General features: G+C 35.4%; 1 protein-coding gene across 1 annotated transcript in view; it reads right to left on the bottom strand.

Moving 5' to 3' along the window:
• The window catches only part of SHCBP1L (SHC binding and spindle associated 1 like), a 48205-nt gene that overhangs the window by 13997 nt on the left and 18981 nt on the right, over positions 1–15227 (bottom strand). The window contains exon 6 of the mRNA XM_074222200.1: positions 6575–6680. Coding sequence (XP_074078301.1) covers positions 6575–6680 — 106 coding nt within the window. The remainder of the gene's footprint in view (positions 1–6574; positions 6681–15227) is intronic.

Genomic DNA, 15227 nt, shown 5'->3' on the forward strand with positions numbered 1-15227 from the left:
AGGATGGACCATGGGGGGGAGAGTGGTCAGATATAATGCATTTTCTTTTTTACTTCTTTCAAGGGGCTGGGATTGGATGGCCTGTTTGGGACCATAGCGCCAGGTGGATGCTGGGCCTAAGGCGTGGTATGGGGGCTCAGGGCCTCTTGGCCCCAGGACCAGGGATCTGTCTGCTGCACCAGTCAGCTACCCTACAGCAGAGTCAGAGTGAAAGGAGACAGAAAATATAGTGCATGGTAGTGGAGAAATACGAAAGGAGGGAGTTGCGTCAGCAATGGCAGAAGGTGATCCACCCACGACAGAGTTGGTGGTGTTGGAACACAGACTGAAGTACATTTTTATTATTATTATTATTTTGTGGGGGTGCAGGGCAATTGGGTGGCCTGCCTGGGGCAGCATAGCAGGGTGATTGTTGGGTGTCTGAGGCCGGATTTGGATACAGGTATTCCTGGCTCAAGGGCCAGTGCTCTGTCCGCCACCCAGCCGCCCCTACTATTTTTACTATTTTATTTCATTTTGGGTCTTTTTCTTCTTTTTTTTTTAGTTAATGCAGGGCAATGGGGTTGGGGTGTCTTGCATGTCACACAGCTGGGTGATTGTTTGGTGTTCGGGGCCAGATATGGGCTCAGGTGCTCCTGGCTCCAGGGTTGGTGCTCTGTCACTGCGCCACCTGGCCATACCTACAATTATTACTATTATTTTTTTATTTTTAATTTTAATTTTTTTTCTCTCCTTTACTTTATCACTCAAGCAAGTCTATTCTTTGGGGGGCGGGGGGGTATTTTGTTTACTCTTAAACATTTGTACAAAATGAGAATAAATAAATATTAAATAAAAAATAAATTAAAGATAATAGTCCTTGCTCTTTGTTCAAACTCCACAGTTCTTTCTCTGGATACAGATGGTATTCTCCATTGCAGACAGTCCAAAATTGTCCCTGATTGTTGCACTGATGAAATGAGTGAGTCCATCAAGGGTGATCATTACCCCCATGTTGCTGTTAGGGTGTACAGTGTTTTTCTGATTCTGCTCATCTCACTCAGCATCAGTTCATGGAAATCCCTCTGAGCTTCCCTGAATTCCCATCCCTCCTGGTTTCTCATAGAACAATAGTGTTCCATGACATACATATACCACAGTTTGCTAAGCCATTCCCCAATTGAAGGACATTTACTTGATTTCCAATTCTTTGCCACCACAAACAGGGCTGCTATGAATATTTTTGTACAAGTGATGTTGTTACCCTTTTTCATCATCTCTTCAGACCCAGTAGTGGTATTGCTGAAACAAAGGGCATGCACATTTTTTGTTGCCCATAGTTCCAAATTTCTCTCCAGAAAGGTTGGATGAGTTCCCAGCTCCGCCAACAGTGTAATAGTGTCCCAGATTTCCCACATCACTTCCAACATTGATCATTGTCCTTTCTGGTCATATTGGCCAGTCTGAGAGGTATGAAGTGGTGCCTCAGAGATGCTTTAATTTGCATTTCTCTAATAATTAATGATTTAGAGAAATTCTTCATATGACTATGGATTGCTTTGATCTCCTCATCTATAAATTGCCTTTGCATGTCCTCTGACCATTTGTCAATCGGGGAATGCCTTTTTTAAAAAAATTTGACTCAGTTCTCTGTATATTTTAGAAATGAGTCCTTTGTCAGAAACATTGGTTTAAAGATTGTTTCCCAATTTACTGCATTTCTTTTGATCTTAGTTATAGTGGCTTTGTCTGTGCAAAAGCTTTTTAATTTAATGTAACTGAAATCATCTAGTTTATTTTTAGTGATGTTCTCTATCTCTTCCTTAGTCATAAACTGCTTCCCTTTCCATAGATCTGACTAGTCCTTGATCTTCTAGTTTGCTTATAGTATTGTTTTTTATGTCTAAATCCTGTATCCATTTGTATCTTATCTTGGTAAAGGGTGTGAGGTGTTGGTCTAATCTAAGTTTATTCCATAGTAATTTCCAATTTTCCAGTAGTTTTTATTGAAGAGAGAGTTTTCATCCCCAAAACTGGATTCTTTGGGTTTATCAAATAGCAGATTACTATAATCGTCTCCTGCTTTTTGCACCTAGTCTATTCCACTGGTCCACCACTCTATTTCTTAGCCAATCCCAGACAGTTTTGATGACTGATGCTTCATAGTATAATTTTAGTTCAGGTAGGGCTAAGCCACCTTCTTTTGCACTTTTTTCCATTAAATCCTTGGAAATTCTGGACTTTTATTTCTCCATATGAATTTACTTACAACTTCTTGTAACTCCTTAATGTAATTTTTTGGAATTTGGATAGGTAGGGCACTAAACAAGTAGTTTAGTTTTGGTAGATTGTCATTTTTATTATATTAGCTTGACCTATCCATGAGCAGTTGATGTTTGCCCAGTTATTTAAATCTGATTTAATTTGTGTGAGAAGTGTTTTATAATTGTTTTCAAAAAGTTTCTGAGTCTGCCTTGGCAAATAGACTCTCAGATATTTTATATTGTTTGAAGTTACTTTGAATGGGATTTCTCTTTCTAGCTCTTCCTGCTGTGTTATACTCATTTTTAATTCTTTAAAACATCAAGTTGCATAAAAAATAAGTTTTTAGATTTATGACATAATGGAAGCAACTTCATCTTCAGGGATGAAGATCCAGCAGATGTATTGATTATCATTGTTAAAAAAAAATCTATCCTAGAATTTGTCTGGTTGACTCAACACTCATTTTTTGCTTAGTTCTGAAGTTTGTTTTATGATATTTTTATTTCTATACATTCTACACATTTTATTTCTATACATTTTAAGATGTTTTTCATTTCTATAGTAAAAATTCCAGTAGAAATGCATTTCTTTATCTTATTGGAAAAACAATGACCTGGGAAACAGATCCAGAAGAAATAATTTTAAAATTATTGGGCTACCTGAAAGTCATGACCAGGAAAAAAGCCTAGGCTTTATATTTCAAGAAATAATCCAACAAAGTTGCCCTGAGATCCTAGAAGCAGAGGGTAAAATAGATATTGAGGGAATTCACTGATCACTTCCAGAAAGAGATGACCCTCCCCCACAAAAAAAACCTCCCAGGAATATTATAGCCAAATTCCAGAATCTTCAAGTCAAAACATCCAGAAAGAAACAATTCAACTACCATGGTGCTACAGTCAGGATTACACAGTATTACATCCACATTAAGGGCTCATAGGGACTGGAATATGATATTCTGGAAGGCAAAAGATCTTGATTTACAGTCAAGAATCAACTACCCAGAAAACTGAACATCCTCCATCAGGGAAAAAGACTTTCAATGCAACAGGGGACTTTCAGACTTATCTATTGAAACAATCAGAGCTGAATAGAAAGTTTGTTCTCCAAGTCCAGGACTCTGGTCAAGCTTAGAGAGGGTGGATGAGAAGGACTAAGAGGAACTTAGTGATATTGAACTGTTTGTATTCCTGCATGGGAAGAAGATACTGATAACTCATATGAACTTTCTCATTTATAAGAGCAATTGGAAGGAGCATATATAGACATGTATAGGAAGGAGCTGAATATAATGGTATAATATAGTAAAGATGGAGTTAATGGATGAAAAAGGAATGTACTGGGAGAAAAGAGCTAGAATGGGCTAAGATATTTCACGTAAAAAAAGTCAAGAAAAAGCTTTTGCAATGGAGTGGAAAAGGGGGGAGGTAAGGAGTGAACCTTCATTCTCATCCTAAGTGACTCAGAGAGGAAATAACATACACACTCAGTTGGACAGAAATCCATCTTGCCCTAGAGGAAAAAGCAGAGGAAAGGGATGGGAGAAAGTAGAAGGGGGGGGAGTGATAGAAAAGAGGGAAGATTGTGGGAGAAGGTAGTCAGATACAAAACACTTCTGAGAAGGGACAGGGTGAAAGGAGAGAGAGAATGGAATAAATGGGAGTGAGGAGGAATATAATGGAGGGAAATACAATTAACAATAGCAATTGTGAGAAAAAATATTGAGGCAACTTCTCTGATGGACTTAAATAACCCATCCCAGAGACAGAGTCAATGGTATCTGAACATAAACTAAAGTACACTTTTTTTCTTCTCACTTTATTTTTCTTGAGGTTTATCTTTTTAGGGGGAGGGGAGAACTTATGTCTATTTTCACTATAAGATTATTGCAGTAATGGGAAAATAAATTAATCATAAATAGAAATGCATTTCTTTCAAAATTTGGAGGAATAAAAGGTCAAGAATATCAAAGAAATTAATGAGAAAAAAGGAAAGGAGGTTTAGCAGTATCAAACCTTAAATTGTATTATAAGGCAATTATCACCTTATACATACAAAAACCAAAATTATCTGGTACTAGCTAAGCAATAGGTGCATTAGTGGAACAGAGTAGACATATAATATATAATAATAAATGATTAGAGTAGCACTGTGTTTGACAAATGTAAATATTTAAGCTTATGGAATAAGAATTCACTGTGCTAAATTAGGAAAACTAGAAAAAAGAAATTGGCAGAAATTGGGCATAGCTCAATATTTTATACCCATTTATCAAGATAAGGTCAAAATGGTTACATGGCCTAGAATATAAAGGAAGATTCCCCCTAAGGAAATTAGAGGTACAGCTTGGTGGTGCAGTGGATAGAGCACCAGCCCTGGAGTCAGGAGGACATGAGTTCAAATCCAGCCTCAGACATTTAATTGCTTTGGGCAAGTCATTTAATCCCATTGTCTTAAATAAATAAAAATATTTAAAAAAAAGAAAATTAGAGGCTCACTCTTGGTTTTGGTGGCTCAGATTGAATTTAAATAACAATTTTTTCTGTTCTGGTCAGAAACTTCCCCACCCTGATTCCTTTGTGAATATAAAGTAGGCCATCTTTTCCTCAATTCTTGTCTAGACTTTAACTTCCCAGTGGGTGTTACCTCAGACAAACTAAGGGAAAGACCTCAGTATAAGAAGGCTAAGGTCTTCCACTGCATCTGGGGTCACATTCAACCCTCTTGACCTCTGTCCTGCCATTCAAATGACTCTGGAGAATAGAGTGAGGCTGATGACTACACAACCCTGCCTCACTTAAATCCAAATCACTTGCAAGTCAAAACCTTACCCTCCTAATGTTATTGGTCCTCTTTGAGAACAAAGGGCAAACAAGTAAATTAGAATATTAAACATATTACTACCTATTAGACTTATACAAGAGAAGAATTTATGAACAATAGGTAGAGAGCATTATGAGGGTTTATAAAATACATAACTTTGATTACGTTAAATTGAAAAGATTTTGTATAAATAAAACCAATGTAGCCAAGATTAGAAGAAAAGCAGAAAGTTTCTTGCATAAAAGTGTCATCTCAAAATATACATAAAAACCTTGCCAAGAATATGAGAAATTTCTCCTATTGAGAAATGGTCCTGGGGTGGCTAGGTGGCATAGTGGATAAAGCACCGGCTCTGGAGTCAGGAGTACCTGGGTTCAAATCCGGTTTCAGACACTTAATAATGACCTAGCTGTGTGGCCTTGGGCAAGCCACTTAACCCCATTGCCTAGCAAAAACCTAAAAAAAAAAAAAGATCTGGAGAAATGGTCAAAGGCTATGAATAGGTAATTTTTCAATGAAGAAATTAAAGCTATACATAGTCATATGAAAAACTGTTCTAAATCATTACTGATTAGAGAAATGAAAATTAAAACAACTTAAGATAGAGAGAGAAGGAAATGATGGACTCAGGTACTCCTGACTCCAAGGCCGGTGCTCTATCCACTGTGCCACCTAACCACCCCATGATGATTTATTTTAGAAGGGGAAAAAAGGGAAAGGAAGGAAAAGGGAATAAATAGTGCCAGGCCCTATGCCACACTTTACAAATATCTGATTTGATCTCCATAACAACCTTAGTAGGTAGATGCCACTAGGATTCTATTTTACATATCAAAGAAACTGAGACAAAATGAAAGTCACTTTCCTAGGGACATACAGCCAATAAGTATCTGAGGTTGAATTTGTACTCAGGTTTCTCTATTACCTCACCCTGTAAAGACCAAGATAGCAGCACCGTCTTACTAAATTTGTCCTTCATTTTCACTATTCTACCTCAGATGACTTCCCTTTGTCTCCCTCTGTTGCCTTTATGAAGGTCCTCCACTTTTCCTAGGTCAAATTTAGTATCATGCAACTTTTGGGTATTCTTTCAAATAGTATTGACTGAAATGCTCTCCTCATTCAGGTAAGGGATCTGATCTTCCCATCATTCACAAAATTCCCAATATCCAAACTCTTCTAGGAAATTTCCCCCAATCAATTACAGGAAAAGTAGTGATTTTATCCCCAACCTGACTAAAGTCCTAGAATTTCTTCTTACCATTTCACCTTCCTATTAAATATATTAAGAAATACTTCATTTGTCTAGATCCTGTCAAGATTACATTTCAAATTTCCTAAAGGCATTGGTAATCTCAAATTTTCTTTTAATAGAACCTAGCATTGTATGCACCACATGCAAAGAAACATTCAATAATTCTATTCAATAGCGATGAGGTACTGAATAGAATTATTAAATATTTGAATTAAATGTTTAAATTTGAATTAACAAAAGTCTATTTCTTACCATTTCAGTAGTCATCACTTTTGCTACAATATGAGTTATAGTTTTTCCCAATTCTCTTTTTCCTTTCCTACGCCTCAAGATTCTTGGGAAGAAAGGTCCATGAACTCTGTAATTTAGAAATTCAGATGTTTATTTAAACAAATAAAGTAAAATGTTTTAAATGAACTTGAAATAGACCATGTAGAACCTTAGTTATCCAGCATCACAGAAGAATGAGACATTTACACACACACACACACACACACACACACACACAAACTCACAGTCTTATAACTGTTTGTTCCAAGGGTTTGCTAAGGTAAAGTCATCTGTTAGTGGGAAGACAAAGTAAATGAATGATTATGAATATTATTTTATTTTTATTTTCTTTATAAAAATAATATGCAATAGTTTTAGTCCATATGTATGCAGTTTGAGACTATTAAATTTATAATAAAGTTTTTACAAAATAATTAAGTATTCTCCCATGTTGAATTTCCAGAAACAAAAGTTATCTCAAGTTTGAAAATCCAAGTTATAAATATGTATGAGTGTAAAAGTTAATAAATAAAAACCACTTAAGTAATTTTTAAACTTACTTGACAAGCAGCAAACTACATAAAAACATGGAACTGACTATCTGAAACAGATAGGAAATAACTAGTTGCTGGTGTGGAATTCATTTCAGAATCAGATATCTAAATGAAGTCTGATCATAACTAGAGCAAATGTCACAATCAGCATCAAATTATTAGAATAAAAAAGATGATGAGTAGAAATGCAACAGTTTACATCTCCCCTCTTCAAACAAGCTTCAAATGCTTTAAAAATGCCTAAAATGCTTTTTAAAAACTAGAGAAAAGATTTTTTTGGCAAGTCAATGGGGTTAAGTGACTTGCCCAAGGTCACACAAATAGGTAATAACTAAGTTTCTGAGACTAGATTTGAACTCAGATCTTCCTGACTCCAGGGCTGGTGCTCTATCCACCAAACCACCTAACTGCCTCCAAAAGACAAACATATTGATTAACTTCATTTAAACTATTTTTTCCAAGAGTGCTATAAAGTAATCACAATAAATCAGTGAAAGAGACCAAAAACTGTCTTAGCCACTCAATATTCATTGCCTTGTCATGTAGAAAAATAGCAGTTAAGGGTAACCCTAGTTTAGAATATAAATTCATTTATGAAACACTAGGAAAAAACTTTTTTATGACAAAAGACTAGAAGTAGTATTGCATTTAATTTCACTGCTAGTAAAAAGCAAAACAGTCCTGGGGGTGTGACAGATGATTGTTAAATTTTCAGTGCAAGGATTTTAGCAATAGATAAACAGTACAAATCAGGGTTTGAGTTATTGTTTTGTGATAATTTAGATTTAAGAAAATATAGGTAAAATGTTAATGCAGGTTTAATTTAAAAGAATGTCATGTACATATCTTTTGAGAAACAACTGAGAAACATTTACTCACACACTACTGCCAGAGACCAATCTAAGCAGTCATACCATTCATATGCCATCTACATTAATTGATATCTAACTAAATCCCTATAACAATAAAGAGGGAAGGGAAAAGACATGCAGGAAAGTGGAACATGAGATTTATCAGCTCTTCTGTTTTTGAATAATATTTTTTCTAATTATGTGTAAAGACAATTTTTACATTCATTTTTTAAAAATTGAGTTCCAAATTTTCTCCCTTCTTCTCCTTCCCCCTACCTAAAAAGGCAAAATTTTTAAATTGGTCAAATATGTGCAATCAGAACATATTTTCATGAAAAAGAAACAGGACAAAGGAAAAAAAACAAGAAAAAGACAAAATGAAAATTTTATTTTTTATTTTATTTATTTATGTTTTAGGATTTTGCAAGGCAAATGGGGTTAAGTGGCTTGCCCAAGGCCACACAGCTAGGCAATTATTAAGTGTGAGTTCACATTTGAACTCAGGTACTCCTGACTCGAGGGCTGGTGCTCTATCCACTGCACCATCTGGCCACCCCATATACAACACTTTTCAAAGTTTAATCTGCTTTATTAATATTTAAGCCAATACTTAACTCTGAATAGTCAATAAAACAAATAAATTGAACCCCTGTTTTGCAAGGTGTAAATAGATGTTCACACTGAAAATTTAACACTTTGGTTCTCTATAGCTGAGATGGTTCTGATACATTCCTACCCAATCCTCCAGTTCAAGCTCTTATTCTTGTCTAGACTCCTGACGTAGCCTAACTAGAACTACTGCTCCCTTCTAACTCATCTGCCATGCCACATTATTGTCCAAGTAATTTTTTCCTAATACACTTCACAGATCGATTTCACTGCTTTACTAAAAAGCTTCTATGACTCCCTCCCTCACTGTCCACCAAATATTTAAATGCCAAATTCTGGCATTCAAGTCCTTCAACAGTCATATTCTGACCTGCGAGGTCTGACCTTATCTCTTTTCTCTTTCATATTAAAAGTTCCAGGAAAATTAGATTGATGCTTTGCATTCTATCTGTTCTTATGTTACCCTCTTCTGTGTGTGACACGGCTAAAATAAGTCCCAAAAGATGCCCTGCACCCATCTCCCTCTTCTTATAAAGGTACAAATGTGGTGGTGGTGGGGGGAGAGACTTACTTCAAGGCTCTACTCAGTTACCATCTCCTCCATCAAGTATTCTCTCTGAAACCCCCAAAGGAAAATGACCTCTATTGTCCCAGGTTCTTACAATGTTTTATCTTGCCCTTTTTTTGTCATTGCATTCTACTTTGTATCATGCTTGTGTATAGATTGAAACTATTTTCCCACCCCAAAATTAGAACTACAAAGGGCAGACTAAAATTTTTGTTTTTTGTTTCCCAGAGCCTGACAGAACCTTAAGTGTTTAATATATGGATTTTTTTTAAAAAAAATTAAGACTAATTAGGCTCTCAAGAAGTTATAATTGGGCGGCTAGGTGGCTGAGTGGATAAAGCACCGCGTTGGAGTCAGGAGTACCTGGGTTCAAATCCAGTCTCAGACACTTAATAATTACCTAGCTGTGTGGCCTTGGGCAAGCCACTCAACCCCATTTGCCTTGCCAAAAACCTAAAAAAAAAAAAAAAAAAAAAAAGAAGTTTATAATTAAAAACTAATCAGGGAAAAGAGAGGTACTCAAATAACTATGGTTTAAAAAAAATAAGGGTGAGATAAGTGCCAAGTGCAAAAGAAAGGTACAGGAAAAGCATTTTGAAAGACTGGAAGGAGGAAAAATTAATTTCATCCTGGAGAGGACAGGGAACACTTTATGAAGAAGGCAACACTTAAATCTTGAAAGAAGCTTTAAGAAACGGGGATGAGAGATGACAGAAATTCATTCTAGACTTGAGAAAAAGCCTTTTGTTTATTAAAAAACTAAATTGGGGGGGGGAGCAGAGTAAGAACAATAGAGTCCAGTTTATCTGGAACAAAGAATATGTGAAACAGTATGAACAAGGACTTAGAATATGGAAGACTTTGAATACCTTAGAAGTTTTATTATAAACTTATACTTTTATTTGATAGGCAATGGGGTACTACTATAGGTTTTTGAGTAATGATGGAATAATAAAAGAGGTGGATAAGCCAGAATACTTGAGCAGTAGTCTAAAGGAAGGATTGGAGAGGGAGAAGAATGAAGGCAAGAACAATTAGAAGACTTTTATAACAGTCCACATAAGAATAGATGAGATCTTGACTACAGTTTTTTTGTAATCAAGAGTAGAGAGGTAAAGAGAGAAGAAACATTGTGGTGATAAAATTGATAGAACCTGGCAATTGGACTGAAGTATGTTAAGACTTGAACTTTGTGACATCTCTTAATGAAGGTGCTACAATCTTTAACTCTATCAACATATTTCTTTTAATATCTAAAGAATGACTATATACACTCAAGTGATGTCTGAGAAGATGGCAGAATAAACAGAATTGAGAAATACTAATTCGATTACTCTTGCCCCCAAATCCAATAAAAACCAATTAAAAAAAAAACTTCATAGAAACAAAAGACCCTGAAGTCACCATCATTCCTTGCTGCTTGGGGCAAGTAGAGCCGAAAGACTGGAACCAGTCACCCCAATACGCTAAATCCTTAACAAAAAGCACAAAGGGAGTCATAACTAGGAAAGTTATGGATCACAGGTCTTACCCATCCCTCATTCTTCATAAATCAGAGAAAGATGAAGAAGAGACAAAACTACGATTCACAAAAGTGAATCAAGAAAGGAGCGAGTAGAGGAAGGAATGAATGGGGGCTACAAAAATGGATAAAAGAAATAGTAGGGGCGACTAGGTGGCATAGTGGATAAAGCACCGGCCCTGGAGTCAGGAGTACCTGGGTTCAAATCCAACCTCAGACACTTAATAATTACCTAGCTGTGTGGCCTTGGGCAAGCCACTTAACCCTGTTTGCCTTGCAAAAACCTAAAAAAAAAAGACTAAAAGAAATAGTAGCAATAGAGCACAATTAAGTACAGACCAACATTTTACATTGTAAAAGATCAAAGTGAGTATATTATTTAGACATAATGAGTGACACCATAAGTAAATTAGCAAGTAAGGAGTCAACTCTATGGAGAAGAGAAGAATTCATGACCAAACAATATATAAAGCATTATGTATGTAAAATAGATGACTTTGATTATACTAAATTAAAAAAATTACACTAATAAAACCACTGCAACCAAGATTAGCAGGAAAGCAGAAAGTTGGGAAACAATCTTTATAGCAAATGTTTTTGGTAAAATTTCATTTCTCAAATATACAATATGAAAAATTTGTTTTCAGATGAAGAAATCAAAGTTAACTATAGTAAATGAAGAAATGCTCTAAATTACTTTTGAGAAATGTAAATAAAAGCAACTCTGGGTACCACCTCACACCTATCAGGATAGCTAATATGACAAAAAAGAAAAATGATAAATGTTGGAGAGGATGTAGAAAAACTGAGACACTGATGTACTTTTGGCAGAGTTATAAGCTGATACAACCATTCTGGAAAGCAATTTGGAGTTATGGCCAAATGCAACCAAACTGTGCAGACCATTTGATCCAACAGTATCACTGCTAGAGCTGTTTCCCAAAGAGATCATCAAAAAGGGAAAAGAAGGGGGAAGCTAAGTGGTGCAGTGGATAAAGCACCAGTCCTGGAATCAGGAGTACCTGGGTTCAAATCTGGTCTCAGACACTTAATAATTACCTAGCTGTGTGGCCTTGAGCAAGCCACTTATCCCCATTTGCCTTGCCAAAATCTAAAAAAAAGGGAAAAGAACTTAAAAAAAATATTTGTAGCATTTTTGAAGTGGCAAAGATACTGAAAATTGAATGGGTTGCCTATCAATTGGGGAATGACTGAAAAAATTGTGGTATTTGAATGTGATGGAGTATTATTGTGCAATAAGAAATGATGAGCAGGCTTATACAAAGTGATGCAAAGTGAAATAAGGAAAACATTGTGCCATCTTATCAAGCAACATTATGAGATGATCAACTATGAATGACTTAACTTTTCTCAGAAACATAATGATCTAAAACAAGTACAAAGAACTCATAATGGAAAATGACATCCACATCCAGATAAAGAACTGATGGACTCTGCATGCAGATCCAATGCATATATTTTTTCACTTTATTTTTTTTGTGATTTTCTTCTTTTTGATGTTTCTTCTTTCATAACTGGGACTAATATGGAAATATGTTTTACATAATTGCAAATATACAGCCTATATCAAATTGCCCATCGTTTTAAAAAGAGAGGAGGGGAGAGGGGGAAAAATTTGGAACTCAAAATTTCATAAAAACAAATGCTAAAAATTGTCTTGATATATACATGTAGGGAAAAATAAAGGACTATAAAAACAAATATTAGATAAGTATATAGAAAAATAGACAGACAAATAGATGAATGAAATAAGCAGCATGTGGGCCAAAATGTCTTTTCCTATATTACTTTATCTAGTAGAGCAAAAGTGGAGGCCATCTTAGTGTTCAGTATACTAATCCCCTCTTTCCAAATTCAAATAAACACACACACATATACATACACATATATATATATATATGTATGTATGTATGTATGTATGTATGTATGTATGAGGGAAGGGCAGAAGGGATTTCTTCTGAAGTTAAGGAATAAATTTAAAAAACTTCCAGCAAGATATGGAAATTCTTTAATATCACAGAACAAAGGTCAACACTTCCTTGGAAATGCAAGTTCAAACAATATCAGTGTTATATAAATACCAAGCAAAAGACAAAATAAATTTCACAATAAAGAATGAATATTTTAATTCAAGAGGAAAAATAAAGGAATTTTAAAATATCTTACACAAAGAAACATCAAACAAATTTTGAATAAATGTAAATCAAGCAAAAATCAATGAATGGATCATAACACTATGAAATCCATTAATAACAAGGCAGAATAAACCAAAAAACTTGTAAGAGGGATCAAGACCAAATCTTAGATTAAATGAGAATCCAATAGGTAATGAAAACAAGGGAAGGGGAAAAAAAAGCCATATTTGGCAGTAGACAATTTCTCAATGTGGTCAAGAAGAGGCAATATGCCAAAAGTAAAAGTTTCCATGGTAAAATTCAAAATCCAAAACTCCATGACATATAATTATCAAGTTTCAAATTACAAAGACAAGAAATTGTTCAAGCATTAAGAAATTATTTAATAAAGCATATCAATTTGTAATCTCATATATCTTAGCAACAACACAAAGAAGAATAGTAAAGTTGGTAAAAAACATCTTCACAATACTACTTTTGATGAAAAAAAAATCACATATCCCCCAAATAGAAATAAAACTTTGATCAAAAAGGAAAATGTCAATCAAAAATCAACAATATCTGAAAGAACATATCCAAAAAAACTCTACAACTGAAACAATTTCCCTGGAAAACTGAGGTCTTTGAGATTAATCAAGTGACAAGTACTCAACAAAATTAACTATACTCAAAGAGTACATTATATACATTTTTTAAAAAAAATTTGACTTGGGATTAAAAATATTTGTACTATCATTAATGAAAAAAGAATAAAGAGTTAAACTATATACAGTATAAGATGTCTATTTTTCAAGCCTCAGAAAATCACACAGCTAAATAGTATAGCAGATGGAATTAAGAATTAGGAAAACTCGGGGGCAGCTAGGTGGCGCAGGGGATAGAGCACCAGCCCTGAAGTCAGGAGTACCTGAGTTCAAATATGACTTCAGACACACTTAATAATTACCTAGCTGTGTGGCCTTGGGCAAGCCACTTAACCCCATTTGTCTTGCAAAAACTAAAAAGAAAAAACCAAACAAACAATTAGGAAAACTCAAGTTCAAATCCTGCCTCAGATATTGACTAGCTGTGTGAGCCTAGGCAAGTCAATGAAGTTCTCAGAGCAATATGAGGAGGTTGGAGTTGGTGCCTTCTAAGGTCCCTTCTACCTTGTTATCCAATGAATCAACAGTGTAAAAATAGACAGAAATTTACATGGGTTCAATTATCAGTTTTGCTGTAGCAGAATAACTGGCATCTCTCCCCATCTCTCACTTGGTTGCAATAGTACTTTGGAACTTCTTTGACTCACCTGTTCACCATGCTCCACTTTTCAGCTTCCTTTTGTTATATTCTTTTCCTTCATTAAATTGTAAGGGCCTGTCTTTCTTTTTTCTCTTTTATTTTTTGAGAAAAATTGAGGTTATTCTTTAGTGGTCCTCTCTTTCAATTCTGAACCTCATACAACCTAATAACACTTCATTTCTCTACTTCTTGGCTTAATATTTTTTTTCTTTTTTCTTTTTTCTTTTTTCTTTTTTCCATTTTTTATTTAATCTTTATTCTCATTTTGTACAAATAATGTTTTTTTTACATTAATAAAATATTCTTGTTTAAGAGTAAATGAAATACCCCCTCCTCCATAGATATAGACTCACTTGAGTGATAAAGTAAAAGGGAGAGAAAAAAATTAAAATTAAAAAAATAGTAATAATTGTAGGTATGGTCAGGTGGCACAATGGATGGAGTAGCAGCCCTGGAGCCATGAGCACCCGAGCCCACATCAAGCCCCGTACACCCAACAATCACCCAGCTGTGTGACATGCAAGCCACCCGAACCACACTGCCCTGCAAAAACCAAAAAAAGAAAAAAAAGACCAAAATAAAATAAAATAGTAATAATAGTAGGGGTGGCTAGGTGGTGGACAGAGCATTGACCCTTGAGCCAGGAGCACCCGGGTCCAAATCCAGCCTCAGACACCCAACGATCACCCTGCTGCTATGCTGCACCAGGCAGGCCACCCAGACCCATTTGCCTTGCACCCCCCCCAAAATAATAATAATAATAATAATAATAATAATAATAATAATAATAATAATAATAATAATAAATGTGTTTGAGTCTTTGTTCCAACACCAACAACTCTGTTGCAGGTGGATCAAATTCTTTATGATAAATCCATCACAAAAGTTACTTCCATATTTTTCCACCATTGCCATTGCTGATTGCAACTCCCTCCTTTTGTATTTCTCCACCACCATGTACTATATTTTCTCTCTCCTTTCACTCTGACTCTGCTGTATGGTAGGTGAGTGGTGCAGCAGACAGATACCTGGCCCTGGGGCCAAGAGGCCCTGAGCCCCCATACCACCCCTTAGGCCCAGAATCTACCTGG

The sequence above is a fragment of the Macrotis lagotis genome, chromosome 2, assembly GCF_037893015.1.
Source record: "Macrotis lagotis isolate mMagLag1 chromosome 2, bilby.v1.9.chrom.fasta, whole genome shotgun sequence".
Taxonomy (NCBI): Eukaryota; Metazoa; Chordata; class Mammalia; order Peramelemorphia; family Peramelidae; genus Macrotis; species Macrotis lagotis.